This window comes from Dipteris shenzhenensis, chromosome 10 (genome assembly GCF_047967505.1).
Source record: "Dipteris shenzhenensis isolate YYH24624 ecotype China chromosome 10, Dip_SZ_1.0, whole genome shotgun sequence".
In the NCBI taxonomy this organism is placed as follows: domain Eukaryota; kingdom Viridiplantae; phylum Streptophyta; class Polypodiopsida; order Gleicheniales; family Dipteridaceae; genus Dipteris; species Dipteris shenzhenensis.
The window spans coordinates 48,718,911-48,735,527 of NC_141605.1; the positions used below are offsets into that span (position 1 = coordinate 48,718,911).

Here is a 16,617-nt window from a genome sequence, read left to right on the forward strand (position 1 = left end):
AAACTCAGTACAAAGACTTTGTATAAATGGATGCCCAAGTATGTGAGGGGGTGTGGATTTGTATGTGTGAGCATATTTTTATACTATGGTCTACACCCACTGTTAGGCGCTGATGACATCAGTGGGGATGTCATAGTAGCTAGTCTCTGCTATGTGTGATGGAGTTTATGATTTTCAATCTTATGAGTGACTATCATGAGATTGAAACTGCACTATGTTGTGTTTTTAGAGGATGGATTTGGGAATGTTCCTGGATTCATCTAGGTATATGCTTCTGCCATATTAGCGGACATGCAAGTTTCACCTTGTGAGGTTTTCGTCCAAGTTGCAGCCTGTTGGTATTGCGAGAATTCTTTCTATCTTACTTAGTGCGTTGCCCTATCAGCTAGATTTAGATTCTCGTTTGGGAGAGGCTAAAATGAAATCGTCTAGACATCACAAGCAGCTGTAGTGTGAGAGCATATATTTATACTATGGTCTACACCCACTGTTGGGCACTGATGACGTCAGTGAGGATGTCATAGTAGCTAGTCCCTCCTATGCGTGATGGAGTTTATGGTTTTCAATCTTATGAGTGACTATCGTGAGATTGAAACTGCACTATGTTGTGGTTTTAGAGGATGAGCTTGGGAATGTTCCTGGATTCATCTAGGTATATTTTAGAGTGGGTACTTGTACAAGGTTTTAAAACTTGTTGAAACACAAACATGTTACATATGTGCAAAAGAATAGAATGGGCTCTTGGAACGTTCCATACGTCGAACATAGGCAATCATGGGACCCAAGTATATAATCTTTGACTTGAACCAAGCGAGGTAAAGGTCAAGGGATCTTCATAAATGTCTCTTGAAATTTATCAATATAGTCAGCTACTGATAATTTCCTCTGCCTGAGATACCTATACTCATCCCATGCTCTAGAAGCTCATCTCAAGGCAGAAATTGTTTTCGGAACTCTAGTTTGAAAATTTCCTAGGTGATTGGAGCCACCCCATCCTTGTGCTATTTTATCCACCACCTATCGGCAGCCTCCATAAACCTGGAGTCAAAAGGCAGCTGAGTTTTGGGGGCAGACAAAGGGTAGGCCATGGGTAAAAAGTTTGGACCTACCCCATAGTCCAGCAACACTCCAACGAAATGGTGGAGCAGGTTGGAGCAGAGTGCAATCCTTTTGTCATTGCTGTTTGTCTCTCATGCTATGCTACATGTGCCTCCTTGTCTTCTCCGTGATTAGTGCTTCGCCTTCTCTTGTGTAAGCAATTGTCTTCTTCTTGGCATCCTTTACCTCTTCTATCTTTGTCAATCTTATGGTGTATTGCTCTCATGTAGGGTGTTCATTGATCCAAATTGCAATCCAATTTCGTGATGTATTGCGTTCATGTTAGATCTTCATTGTTTTAGATGAAATGGTCACATAAAACTGATGTCATCCTAGTTCTTGGGACACTGGGTTTTCACACAGAGAGAGAGAGAGAGAGAGAGAGAGAGAGAGAGAGAGATTGAAGAGTTGTCATGGATAGGATTGGTAGCTGAGGACAAAGTAGAGGCTGTGTCCACCAGCAGGCGAGCGGTAAGAAGCCCTTTCTTTGATGGATTGTGTGTTGTACTTCTAGCAGAGGATCTAGCTCCTTGTGCATGTCTCTTTTCTTCCTTTATTTTCCCCAGCATAGCTTGTTTCTCCTGTGACAGCTCAGGGGGGAGAAAGTTCCTGAAAGTGAGTACAAGACTCTTCCAAACGGTCTCAAGTAGGTAACCTATCTAGTTGATTCTGCTTAATTTATACACGAAGTTTCATAAACTGCTGTTATTTATTGATTCTTATTGGGGATAATTTGCTTTTGCTTATAACTGTATTATAATTTTCTTTTCAGACAAATGAACTGTTTAAGTATCACATTTTAATCCAGGCAGTTTTTCATAGTGTGACACACTTGCAGTTTTTCAAAGTTGGACACACTTCAATGCATGATGTGCTTGTTAGAAATATGGACTGCTTTGTAACCCACATTGAATAAATGTGAGAGATCAATCAGGACATTGTACTCAATAGACATAGTGAACCTAGGTGGAAAAGTCCAATTCCTACTAGTCCTGAGGAGTGCGGAGTAATCAGTGAAAACTGGGGTTCGTACATTCATTTTCCTTTCATATTACATTTGAAGGTGGCCTACCTTTTTGTTTTCTAGGTATTATGATCTTAAAGTTGGAGGTGGTGCTGTTGCTGCAAAGGGTTCTCGTGTTGCTGTGAGATGCCTATGACCCATTGAAACGTGAAGTTTAGTTAGAAAGATTCAAGTATTAGTCTTGCATTGTTTTCTCCTAAAGCTGAAACCAGATATGTTCTGATATTAAGGGCGGCTTTGCAAAATCCTGGGTGTCAGGTAGATATTGGATTTAATTTTTAACCATATTTCCTGAGTGGAGGCCTGGAAATATTTGGCAGGTACATTATGTAGCCAAGTGGAAGGGTGTGACATTCATGACAAGCAGACAAGGGTTGGGAGTAACTGGTGGCACTGTGAGTGGACCTTATAAATAGTCTTCTTGCGAGATATACATGTTTCGTATGATGCACAGGTCAAAGTGGTTTCAGGCATACAAAGTCCTGAGCTTGCTTATTGTTCCTCCTGAGCTTGCCTATGGGAACAAAGGTATACAAGAAATTCCTCCAAATGCAACCCTTGAGGTAGTCCTGGATTCTTTTGCCCTTTGATTGGATTATTTTACTGTAGTACTATAAAAACCTCAGCTTTCTTGCAGATTTCTTTAATTATACATCTAATTCTTGTTTATCTACATCAAGCAGTTTGACATTGAGCTTCTCAGCATCAAGCAAAGTCCATTTGGGTGAGTTCCCTTAGCCTTATTGCTTTTGTAATGGATTATGATGAATATTATGGTCATGAATTAACAGCTTAAACGTCATCTTATTACCCTAACAAATACTCTTTTCCCGTTACTGGAGGATAAGATGGAATGTTTTAGTTGGGCCAAAGGCAGTTCTTTTGGCTTGCATGTCTTTTTTTTGTTGTTGAATGTCTTAGTAGGTCCAAAGGTCCTTAGGCCAAGATGGATGTGCAGCTAATGGTATACGAGCTGAAAGGTCCAGGGAATCTTGTGTTAGAATTTACCCAACAGAGGGTACACACAGCGGAAGACTTATAGTAATGCCCAGGAGCTCACACAGTGTGGTGTGGGATGTGGAATCACAAACTTCTTAACTTATGTGCATAAAATAGATGTGTAGACTCATCAATAGACAATGAACCAGCCAGATAGAGAAACCACCAAAATAATATATTTCCGTCTAAAATTATGGACACAATACAAAAGAGATGGATCCAAAGTCCCACCAATGGTGTGGTCCTTTGATCTTACGACAAGGAACTTCTCCTATCTGCTGGCTATCTCTAGACTCGAGCCCGCGTTCTCCACCTCGAGCGTCTGTAGACTTTCTGTCTAGTGTGTTCTTCTCCACCTTACTGCCTGTGAATCAGCCTAGGTGGGCAGCTCCTGCCAAGCTTTGTCTGCAGCACACAGGTCCCCTTGGTCCTCCTGAATGTAGGCCCCAAGATAGCTGTTCCACTGCTCCAACCTGCTTGTGAACGGCTACTCTAGAAGATGATGATCGCAGCGACCTTCTGCCCTAGAAGACAGTCTAGGTTCAGCCTCTCCCTGGAGCTAAGTCTGCAGCCCTTCAAGCACCCTCTCACCTCCTGGATATAGGCCCAGAGGGTGGCTTCCTGCTGCTCCTTTCTGCCTCCTGGATTGCTGGCTGCTGGATATGAAATGAGGCAAGTGCCTCTCTTTTTATAGGTCCCAAGGCCCTTTCAAATAGTCCAACCAACCAGCCCTAAATGGGCCGACTGGACAGACTTGGTTGGCTGGCCCAACTGACCTGGTTGGCTCAGCCCAACCAGCCCTATATAAGGACCCTAGCCAGGCTCTTTTGGGCTGCTGCTAGGCTCCCCTTTGCTGCTGCTGGAGACCCTGCTGCAGGCTGTATACCTGCCCATAGACCCCCACTATGCTGCGCTATTTCTTGGCTCCCTGGTCTGCCCACACGTGTGCACCTCAGCTCCGTATTGTTCCGTACTGTTGCTGATCTCATCCGTGAGCTCATGGCCTCTTCTCTTGGGTCCCTACTGCTGTCCTCTGCTCCGCCTCATGCTCCTGCAGATCAGCCAGGTACCCCCTCTCTTCTTTTGGGGCACATCCTGCCCAAGGTCTCCCTCCCCCACGCTCTCCTCATATGGGGGCTTACAGATGGGGAGGTGACCTTTCCAACACCCCCTCTCACCGACACATCTCGGCCCAATGCCAACACGTCGATGAAGATGCTCCAGTAACTCCCTTGTTGTAGTCCTCTGGAACTTTTCGATGTCGAAATCTTTTCCTGGCTTTTCATCCAGTGGCTCTTGCTCCAGCACACCATCTTGGTACACAGGTCCATCTTTGGTAGCACCTCCTGGCACCACCTCCTTCCGTCACATTCTTGCCTTCGAACTCGAGCAACCCAGCCTCTACGATCTTCCAGCTGTCCCCCTCATAATGAGTGAACAACTTGGAGTCTTCCAGGCACCATGCTCTTAGGGTCTGTTTCAACCCGTCCTTCCTTTGGCAAGGTCTACAACAAAAGTACATCTCCAGAAAACATGGACCGCGAACTTTAAACACACCTGACTGAACCTGAGTCACCCTCCTTCTCGCAAGGGCACAATCCTCCAGTTGTGGAAGTCGATTCCCAAGAGCTTTTGAATCAGGGTCGTCCTTCAGCAAGGTCCCTGCCTTCAGGCTCCCACACCTGTGAGCCTCCTACTTGGGCTCTGATACCATGTTAGAATTTACCCAACAAAGGGTACACACAGCGGAAGACTTATAGTAATGCCAGGAGCTCACACTGTGTGGTGTGGGATGTGGAATCACAAACTTCTTAACTTATGTGCATAAAATAGATGTGTAGACTAGGTTCAGCCTCTCCCTGGAGCTAAGTCTGCAGCCCTTCAAGCACCCTCTCACCTCCTGGCTATAGGCCCAGAGGGTGGCTTCCTGCTGCTCCTTTCTGCCTCCTGGATCGCTGGCTGCTGGATATGAAATGAGGCAAGTGCCTCTCCTTTTATAGGCCCCAAGGCCCTTTCAAATGGACCGACCAGCCAGCCCTAAATGGGCCGACTGGACAGACCTGGTTGGCTGGCCCAACTGACCTGGTTGGCTCAGCCCAACCAGCCCTAAATAAGGGCCCTAGCTAGTCCCTTTTGGGCTGCTGCTAGGCTCCCCTTTGCTGCTGCTGGAGACCCTGCTGCAGGCTGTATACCTGCCCATAGACCCCCATTATGCTGCGCTATTTCTTGGCTCCCTGATCTGCCCACACGTTTGCGCCTCAGCTCCGTATTGTTCCGTACTGTTGCTGACATCATCCGTGAGCTCATGGCCTCTTCTCTTGGGTCCCTACTGCTGTTCTCTGCTCCGCCTTATGCTCCTGCAGATCAGCCAGGTACCCTCCTCTCTTCTTTTGGGGCACATCCTGCCCAAGGTCTCCCTCCCCCACGCTCTCCTCATATGGGGGTTTACAAATGGGGAGGTGACCTTTCCAACATCTTTTGTCCAATGTTAAGCCAGTCTACAGGCCTGGATGCTCTGTAGGCTCTATATTGGCTCTTATGGCTTCAAGAATCTCCAAAGAGACTGCCACAGAGGGCTACCTTACCAATATAAAACTTTCACTTATTAGCAACCAGCCAGTCTTAGACACGAGTCATAGTGGAGACTGTCTTTATGGGACAGGTCATGGATGGTTTTGGCTAGAGCAAGTCCTCTAGCTAGAACCGGTATCCTTCTTGTCCTATGTTACATGTATTGGTAGATGTCTTCAGTTTTCCTTCTCCTTCATGACTTCACTTCACATGAGAGCTAGCGACTTTAGCAGCAGGGACCTGGCTTTGGTCCAGTCATTGGCTGTAGAAGATCTTGTATTTCAGGCATGTGCAAGTGGAGCTCTCCCAATTTGGCTGTGGTTAGAGTACGTGGTGATAGATGGTACCCACAGGAGCAGCCCATGCTGCCCTAAGAGTCTATATGACAGTCTATGCTAGCTCATGTCATTCGGAGAGCATGCTTATGATCATTGCTGGACTGCAGCAGGCGTCCCAACTGCTGACATGGGGCATGGTAGCATGGCTCCCAGAGGGTATGAAGGCCTGCCTATTCAAGGAAAAAGGAGGTTCCCCTGTATATATTGTGAGTACGCATTCGGTGGTATGTTAGCAGGTGCCTCTATCGACTACTGGAGGTCCGAGGATGATGTCTTGGAGACTTCAGCATAGCACATATGGCTGGCGCCCATGCAACCTAGTGATGGATGGATGGAAGACTTGCATTGCAACTTAGTGAATGTCGTGGCTTGACATTGTTTACACACTACACTCAATTTGGGAGCAGAGCTAGGGAGATTCTAGGAGAACTTGAGAGCAGAACACACATTTCTGCAATGTTTGGCATGCAGGCATATTGTACGTCTTCACAGATTGAGGAATCTGTTGTCTGTACAATATCCCACTCTGGCTACTTGTGTCTGCTCTGACCTGTTATCATGAGATCCCATCCCTTCTTGTTGTCAGTGCCCTTGTATGGAAATTTACAAGCCTAATATAAGAGGAAAGTCTCTTTTTTTTGGGGAGGGGGGGGGAGGGGGATGAGAGTTGAGCTTGGAGGCGGCTCTTGTAAGGAGTCCATGTTTTGTGGCAAGCTAGCTAACTTTACCTTGTGTGGTATTTGGTTTTCTTGGCATGGGTTGAGTTGTGTAAGAGTTTGGGATATAACATATTTGAGAGATTAGGGGAGCAGCAGACAACATTCCAAGGATGGTTCACATAATACTGCATCTTTTTGTACAATGTTTGTTTCAATTGGCCTAACTGGCCTTATGATTATGATGCACTTTGTATGATTTGAGTTCTTTCGGACAAGGCGACAAAAAGTTATATGCATTGAAACATTGACATCTTTGTAGTACTTTATATGCATTGAAGAGCACATACTAAAGGTCTGCCAGAAACTGATGTGAAATACACTAGGCGTATGGGTGTGTCACAAGATCAGGAATGTGCATCCTGCTTGCAGAAAAGTCTTTCCCATTAGTTTAAGGGATCAAGAAATTTTAGCTTCGTTTTGTGGTTGCTATGAAACATGAGCACTGGAATCTACATCCACCGCGTGTCTTTCTGTATGGGCAACTTTCCTCCTTTTAGTGGATCTCCTTCTGTCCCCCAAGTTTCCTGGTCAGTACATGTCTAAATTTGTTTTGGGTCTTTGAATGAAGAGCATGAAAATTGTTTTGCAGGTCACCAGTAAAAGTGGTTGAGGGCTGATATGACAGGGATTTTGGTTTTTTTCATTGTGTCGTGTATTTCGGCCACAGTGTCTTGTTCAGAGATTATTACGATCCATTGATTGCTTAAAGAGGCAAGCCTATGAAATGTACATTCTCAGAATTTGTATTAACATCATTTTGGGAATTGGTATATCCTGGTCTTTTGAAAGTAAAAGGGTTTCCTTCAATATTTTTTAATATTCTTCTAAATCATTTGCCCATCCTGCTGATTGCTGTGATGGAAGAAGATTTTCAATCTGTTATAACTCTCATTACGAGGCTTTAGCTGGACAAATCCAATTATTTTTGCCATAATTGTGTGCCTATAATTTTTTTTGTATATAACACATGCATGTTGTGCTTTTATTTGTGACGATTACTGCCTTTAGGCTTCGACTTCAAGCTAAAACTTGTAAACAAGTACCTGGCAGTGGCAGTATTCTTATAATGCATTTCTATGTTGTCCCTTGTTACTCGGGACCTTGACGGTTAGTCCAGTCTTTGATTACCTTTGAAGCATTGAGTGTTTATTTAGTCTTTGGTTAGATCAGAAACATTAAGGAATTTAATTCATGGTGATGAAAATAACTTCGAATGTTTCATGCTTGCCCTGGCTGGGTATAGGTTCAGACCACTACAGGGTCAGCTCCAAGGGCTTCTTTGCCATGGAGGACTCATCCGAGAGTCTGAATAGGGTTTAGCTTTCCCTGGAGGTATACTATTTGTCTTCAGAGCTTATCTCAATTGGAATAAATTAGTCGGTTCTCGGTGACCTTAGGCTCTGTTCGATCCCTGGGGGGTAGACGGTGAGATACCTGTGCTTTCAGGTGGGACTGGATATTTCAGCAGAGCAGCAGATTGCCCTAGTCTTAGAGAGTGTTCGATACAAGCTCCTCTACTTCTCATTGGTAGAGGGAGCATTGGTGGTGAACTAGGTCCTTTTGGTGACGGCTTCGTACATCGCCTCATGTTGGTGCTTGCATTGGGGTGGCTGGGGCAGCTGAGGTGGTTGGTGTCATTTTTTTGTGGGAAGGCTCTGTATGAATGGAATACTTGGCCTTGGGTCACTTGGAAGACGGAGGCCTGGGTATCATCAAACTGGACATGCAGAGTAAAGCCATGTTGGGGAAATTCATTGTCAAGGGTCTACCTCTAGGCTCCGAGCCTTGGAAGCTCTTGCTATTGTAGAACACGCCCGGGTCTTTCACTATTTTGACACAGAGGACCTTGAGACGATAGCCCATATAGTCGTCTGGTATGACACAGGGACGACATGCTTTCCCCATCAAGATGGTCTATCTAGTATGGACTGGGCGTCACGTGCTTGGAGACTCAGGATCTGTCCCTGCAATTTAGGAGTAGGGCACGAAGGGGTTCTAGGAAGACCTTTGAAGACGGAAGCATCCGTGCAAGGCAAGGCACACATTGATGCTTGAAGGGATCTGTTGGTTGTATAGTCCTCTCCCTGGTTGTGGCACTGCTTTCGAGGTATTGAAGGTTGTAAGCTGAGCTCTTGAGAAGTAGGTTGCGTAGCAAGCCAATGCCTTGCCCATTTTGATTGGTCAAGCGTCCCATGGATTGTTGATCCATATCGGTTCCTTAGGCTTCTAATAAAGAAGAATGCCCATTGGTGCTTCAATAGCTTTGGACTTGAAGGTTGTTACTTACGAGGTGAAGCACATTTAGGGGCAATGGTGAGTTCTTGCATTGAGCGCCCGAGGAAGTTTGGGAGAGTGTGTTGCATGGGGTATTAGTGAGGAGGGATTAGGAGGGGAGAAGTTGATTAGTTGGATTTTGATGAGGGTAATGTAGAATGCATTAAATCATGGGAGTCAAAGGTTGTGCGATCTTGTATGTAATGGGGAGGATTGTACCTTTTAGTAGGTGTCTTCTTACATGGAGTCAAACCTTTGGGCAATTCGAATTGCTTACTCCCTGTTTGTTGATGCCTTCCACTTGTATTGAACAAGCATGTGAGCTCCATAGATGCAATGCATTATCTATAGGGTTAACCTCTTGTTTTTTAGATGCATTATCTACAGGGTTAATCTTTTGTTTTTTAGATGCAACTCCTTCAGGCACTGTAGGAAGACGACTTCCCAATCAGCCTATTGGCACATTGATTACCGATCTTCTTGCCTTAGTTGGACAATTCACAGTTGGATTCTTATGGGGCCTCCCTTTGTCGAATTTCAAACAAGTGTCGACATCATTCTTGTCTGATGTTGCTTTATTCCTTACGTTGATGCTCAAACTAGCTTTGTACAAGGACTTCTAAGAATGTGTAGCAATCCACTTGCCTTTAGAAAGACATCCCGATGCTATACAATGGCATTTAAATGGGACCAAGTAACCTTGGAATCTCCTCTAATCTATTGCAAAATGTTATCAACTTCAGCTCTTCTTGTTTGCAAAAGATAGAAGAAAGTTGGCATGGATGGTAGTGTCTCAATAAATGTTACTCAAAGCAATTAACAAGTCATAATACTAGTGCCAACAATTGTAGGGCTTACGTGGTGATTTTCTTAGAGTCTTGAAAAGAAATTCTAAGATGAATGTTGCTAGAAGTTAGAATCCTTATCGAGAAAGAGCTAGATTTGAGAGCCTCACATGAGATGGAGCATGATATCTTTTTGAAGATTTTTGTTTATGTCAAGGTCGATGCAATCGTTCCTCTTCTGCATGGGGAGGTCTTAAAAAAGACTTGTAATTTTGAGAGATCCTCCCCCATTTGTCTTCATGTAATATTATAAGTTCTCTTAGATCATCCTAGGTACCACACCTTTGGCTCTTCATATAGTGTTAAAGGAGGTACCAACAACTGTCATTCTTAGCTTATGGTGACTTTGTGCCTTTGGGCATGCTAGAGGATAAAAACCTTGGACGAAGCTCTCTTGCTGATAGTCACATCTTAACTATTTTTTTGAAGCAATAGTACCGCACTTCACCCTCTAATGCGTGCCAAGAAGGGATGAAGGTAGCAAAGATGTAAAGGCTTTCTAACAAGACTCTTGCAATAGATCAAGAAAGCATCCATTTTGAAAATGAGAATTCTTGCCATCAAAGGTATATGTTTGAGCAACTATATTCCATCTTAACAACAAGCAGCAACATAGGGGTTTTGAAATTTGACAAAGCAAACCTACGCGCACATGAAGGAAATGAACGAAGGCTGAAACAACTTGAAACACACACACACACACACACACACACACACACACACATACACCACATATGTGTGTTTAGATTAAAAAGTTCCATCAATAATTGAGCCATATAATTAATTCCATCAATTTGATAAAAAGTAAAAAAAGAGAAACATGTAAGGAAAAAAAGTTTGAGACATCTAAGCTGAAAAAGGCAACAACTAGAGTTTGCAAATATTTCGATCAAAATTAAGAATTTTTAATATTGAGTTTGATAAACATAATGTTAAAAAAAGATGTAGAATCCTCAGGTAGTCCAGGTTCCAAGGTCGAGGTCCACTTACTTGCCACCATCCAAACAAACTAGGTGTTAGAACATCATAGTTACGTTCGGGTAGATAGATAATGTTTGTTTTCCTCGGCTTGTTGTCGCTTTATCTAGGAATATAGACAACCATATGGATTTATAGATAATTAAGATAAATTTAAGCCACAAGTGAAGTTTAAGTCACAAGTTGAGAAAGAGCGAATGAGTGCATGGGTTGAGATGGGATTAGAGGAGGTATGGAACGATTAGTGGGCTTGGTGTGTGGGGTGGTTTAAAAGAGAGTATAAAGAGGAGATTTCACGGGGGTAAATGAAAGAATAATTCATAGTTGGGGAAGTATACATGTGTGTGTGTGTGTGTGTGTTGCTCACCCCCAATCCAAAGGATAAGACCACATGGTGGGGAGTAAGCCCACCATATAGAACTTACTTTCTACCTCTACTGACAATAAGTAAATAAAAGTGGATTTGTATGATAAGTGTCAAAATGAAAAAATAATGCCTATAGTAAATGTGTAAATCACTTTTGCAAAACAGATATAAAAGTTAGTAAAAAATAAGACAGATTACAAAATAACTAAGGATTATCCATGCTAAAGAATTATCCAGTGGATGTGAACAACCTGTATGGTACTAGTTCGACCAAAGGTTAGTTGGGAAATCAAAGCATGTGTTTAGATTAAAAAGTCTCATCAATAATTGAGCCATACAATTAATTCCATCAATTGGATAAAAAGTAAAAAAAGAAAAACATATAAGGAAAAAAGGTTTGAGACATCTAAGTTGAAAAATGCAACAACTAGAGTTTGCAAATATTTCGATCAAAATTAAGAATTTTTAATAATATTGAGTTTGATAAACATAATGTTGAAAAAAGGTGTTGAATCCTCAGGCAGTCCATGTTCCAAGGTCGGAGTCCACTTACATGCCACCGTGATCCAAACAAGCTAGGTGTTAGAATATCATAGTTATGTTTGGGTAGATAGGTAATGCTTGTTTTCCCCGGCTTGTTATCGCTTTACCTAGAAATATAGACAACCATATGGATTCTTAGATAATTAAAAAAAATTTAAGCCACAAGTGAAGTTTAAGTCACAAGTTGAGAAAGAGCGAATGAGTACATGCGTTGAGACAAGATTAGAAGAGATATGGGATGATTAGTGTGCTTGGTGTGTGGGGTGGTTAAAAAGAGAGTGTAAAGGGGAGATTTTATGGGGGTAAATGAAATAATAATTCATAGTTGGGGAAGTATACATGTGTGTGTGTGTGTACATATATATATATATAACGAGAGAGAGAGTATATGTTGATTTTGTTTTAAAGATTGAGAGGAAACCTACATGCATGTAAAGGAAATCAGCGAAGGATTGAACAACGTGAAAGGTTAAACATGGCCCCCCAGTAATAAAAAATGCTATTAATTAATTAGTCGATCGGGAGGGAGATTAACGTAAGCATATTTGAGAGGGGACCGATTGATTAAGGCGCAACGACAAGTCTGCATGCAGAACTCTTGAGAAGATGTTAGATCCAGAAGTCTCTAGAAGTGCGGCTAGCTATAAGTAGACGGTCTTGAGTCCAAGGAGGAAGGAGAGGGAGGAAGAAGAGGAAAGTTGAGTGTCACAGAGGTTGAGTGAAGAGAGGAAAGGTGAGTGGAGGGAGAGGAGAGGGAGAGGCAAGGGAAGGGGGAGGTTGAGGGAGAGGGAAGGGAGAAGATGGAGAGAGGCGGAGGGAGAGGGAACATGGAGGCAGAGGGAGAGGGAACAGGGAGAGGGGAATGAACGGCAGAGGAAGAGAGGGGCAAGGATAGGTCGAGGGAGAGGGAGCGTAGGAGCAGGGCAAGGGAGACGAAAGAGGTGGGTAGAAAGAAACTTAGGTTAATAAAATTAATGCCCATGCCCCCTCACATATTTGAAACTTAGGTTAATACATATGGTGGAAAACATGCTGCATGTCTCATGATCCAAAACATGACGTCTTGTCTCCTAAACCTTAGCTACGTATGCTCCCATAGCTAAGGTATGGCCACATTGGGAGAGGAAAATAGCAATGCTTAAATGCCTTGAGATGATATTTTTGAAATCCTCTTTGATGCTTGAGTAGGCATCACATGCTAAAAAAGGAGTGTTTATCTCACTCTATTGTGCCCTAATGGCATAGTGTGCATTGCCTCTCTAAATGAGGAGTGTGTGTAGGCTTGTACTCCCTCTACCTCAATTGGGCTGACTTGGATAAGCTCCTTCCCTAGTCCTCTACCTCTTAGAGCACCGTTGGCATAACGCATCAAAGAGACACTTTTTCAAATTTCGTCTCCATATCTCAACCTGCATAATTGAGAGAGAGAGAGAGAGAGTTTATTAAAACTGATGGGTCTATGAAACTTTGAGAAACCTGATACAATAAAAGGGTGCAGCTACTAAATGAGCATCATCACCCATGCTAAATGCTAAGTACTACATAGTCACGACATCATCAATACTACATCGTTAGAACATCATCATCATCATATCAAATCAGATCCGATGCCAACTCTAGTTAGATACAACAGATACATGAATGGAGGCGCCAAAAGTGGAGATCATGATGGACCTGTTGGTGGGTGGGGCTATATTGCTATAAGGTTAGAGATAAAACACTAGCAATTATCCATGGATGCAGTCCATTGTGGCCTCCTAGAGATGGCTCTACGTTTGACAAGGGCCATGGGAATCTTTGTCGATGGGGCTTCGGTCCTGAACATGGAAGGAATGTCCCCAAGTATGATCTATGCATTCGTTGCCCTCAGTCGAGTGTGTCTTGCTGCTAGCTTTGGACCTCTACGCCACCAGCCACGTGATCTGGTGGTTTGTGTGGTCTGGTTGGAAGAAGTCCCTAATCATACTTTGAGATGAGTTTGTTTGTGTGTCCTGTCCCTATCTCCATGATCTGAGTAAGCACTCTTTGTGCCTACTTGCCTCATGGATGAAGGTGGCCAAGGATCTTTGATCTAGATAAGAGAGGAATCGATCTGAAGATGAAGCGCTCCTCTCACTCAATCTCATGTTGACGATACATATGTGACTCTCTTTGGGTACTCCCTCAACTCGCACACTCTCAATTGTGAGTCGATGTGATGAAACATAGAATCGTCCAATAGAGATCCTAAATCAATGTGGGAGGTGGATCCATGTATATCTTGGAGGATCAATAAATCCCTCCTCGGAGATATGCAAGTAATGATCCCCATAGAAGCTGAGCTTGATTGGGAGCTCACTTGGTGCCAACCAAGTCATTGATTCCTAGGTCGAAACTGCATCTGTCAATGCCTTTATGGCTAGGTGCTATTTGTCAGGGCCTTTATGGCCATGCCACAAAATTAAGTTAGGAACGTTAACATACGGTGTTTTAGTACTCAGTAGCTTAAACATCTCTTAGTTTAAAAGTAGGCATCATCAAATGTCATGGATGACCGTTGACAAGAAATAGGATTTATAGGGCATATTGCCCCTTCTAAAGTGGTTGTTGAACTTCAATTCTTTTTGTAATACAAGTATTCTAAGCTTTGTGACCTCCAGCATTGAGTAGTTGAACTCCGTGGTGGTGCCGAAGGTGTATTTTACATATATGATACTTTTGGCTTGGGGCTGTCAGGGCTAATGGGGGTCTCGCTTGATAAATTAGTTGGGGAAGGATCCTCGGGAATCGGCATTAGGAGGAGTCATGGTTTTCCCATCTATAGTAGTGTGCACAGTAGAGCACTTGCCTTGCCTTAAGGCGAGGACACTCATTGGAGGGGTGATTGCCATTGCATACCTCACACCACACGTTGTCTCTCTCAAAAAAGGGGGGGTTACTCGATGTCTCCTTGGAGGTCCCTGACTTTCACTGTTGGCCCAGCTGATTCAGTAGGTTGGAGGCTAACTAAAACATGCATTACCTATGTCATGGTCCTAGATAGTACTAAGTGTGCTTCAACACACACACACACACACACACACACACACACACACATGTGACTGCTACTAGATGCACACATGCACCTTAGAGTGATATTCCTAGGTAAAGCGATAACAAGTCGAGGAAAACTACATCATCACCTATGTCATGGTCCTAAATAGTACTAAGAGTACTTTAGTATCAAGTGTGCTTCACACACACACACACATACGTGACTGCTACTAGATGCACACATGCACCTTAGAGCAATCCCTTGATCACAAATATCCCAACATAACATGCCCCTCCTCAAGGGTTTGCCTCATGCTATGTTAAGGATACATCTAGTCACATAGTTTCACATGCCATCTCATGGTTGTCAAGGATAAATTTATGGCTAGGATCTCATGCTAGCAAGGGTGCCCAAGAGTCAAGGTTTACAAAGATGGGATAACCCCCCCCCCAAATGGACCTCTCTCTTGCATGTACTTGTGTGGACCTAGTTTCTCATGTTTGCAAGAGGTACCATGGAGGCAAACACATACTACATGGCCTACATCATATGGTGACCAGAGGTGATTTACAAAGATTATAAGAACTAAAAACACATAATGTTCCTTTTGGAGTACTACTCTAGGCAGAGAACCTCAAAATTGACTACATGACCACATGATGACAAAAGTTCAAACATGTTGGGCTTTAGAAGGTCCAATCTTTATCTTACTCTACCACAAAATTTGTTTCTTCATTTGCTGAAATATGATGCATAGAATCATCTCCCAAATCTAATGCAATGATTGCATAGGCTTTCTCTAGCCTTTTAGCACCTACTAGTGTTGTTGAAGTAGAGTCACTTGCCTTCCCCTTTCCTTTGGTTGTGGTGTATTCACCCTCTTATGATGACTGATTCCTTGGCTGGACTAAATCCCATAAATTCTTCTTCATAAGAAAAAATTTAATTTTCATTTGCCAAGTATGGAAGCCTTGGCCATTGAATATCTATTTTTTAGGGTAGTATTAGCTGGAAAAGAAATCAGGACTAGAGGCTAGAGTCTAAGCATGGCGACACTAGAGGGCCATAGAGGAAAGGAGAACGTGAGGGCGAAACGTTATCATGGGAGGGGAAAAGGAATTAGAAGGGGAGGGAATGAAGAGGGAGACTATGCCACAAGGGGAAAGGGAGAGGGGGAAGAGAAGCGTGTACATGATGGGAGGAGGAATGTAAAGATAGAGACATCAAGAGAAGAGGACCATGCCTTATTTGAAAGGAAGGGAAGGGGAAAATCAAAGTACTAGCTAGGTGGCTTTACAAGAATGAGCGTGTACCATCAAGGAATAGCCCCCTCCTTTTATAGCCAAGAGAGGGGGGCTCTCCCAATAAATGCATCCTCCCACATGCATGGTGTGTGTGGAAAAGTCTCCCATGTGGGCTAGGCGGTTACGCACTCTCAATTGTGTATAACAACCTTTTGCCTCATTTTTCCACATAAATCAAGCCCCATATCTCAAGTCTATAATACTCCCTTGATCTCTCCCCAATTTTATAATACGTTCAAACCTCTAGGAGGACAAGTGGAGGGTTGGCACAAGGAATCTTGCCACCTCATCCTACTTTCCCCATTATTTAACTTGCTCTCTTGGACATTTTATACCTCCCCCACATGAACCTATCCTATATGGAGGGAATAACCCAATATAATATCCATCTCCACCTATTTTATATTACTTCTCCCATGGACTTTGAGCCATATCTCACTAAATGCAGCCTAGGTGGAGGGGTGGCACATGGAGGAGCCATGCCACCTTACATTTTATAATATTACCACCATGGATTATGTACAACACACCTTATGGGTCCTCT

The 16,617-nt window shown here is 43.3% G+C and overlaps 1 protein-coding gene across 1 annotated transcript in view; it reads left to right on the plus strand.

Annotated features, from left to right (window-relative positions):
* Positions 1-7,580, plus strand: part of LOC147897923 (peptidyl-prolyl cis-trans isomerase FKBP16-4, chloroplastic-like) — a 63,730-nt gene extending 56,150 nt beyond the window's left edge. Inside the window, exons 2-7 of the mRNA XM_087380148.1 lie at positions 1,520-1,569; positions 1,689-1,744; positions 2,186-2,243; positions 2,443-2,685; positions 2,806-2,846; positions 7,339-7,580. Coding sequence (XP_087236274.1) covers positions 1,520-1,569; positions 1,689-1,744; positions 2,186-2,243; positions 2,443-2,538 — 260 coding nt within the window. The 3' untranslated portion in view covers positions 2,539-2,685; positions 2,806-2,846; positions 7,339-7,580. The remainder of the gene's footprint in view (positions 1-1,519; positions 1,570-1,688; positions 1,745-2,185; positions 2,244-2,442; positions 2,686-2,805; positions 2,847-7,338) is intronic.
* The last annotated feature ends 9,037 nt before the right edge of the window (positions 7,581-16,617 follow it).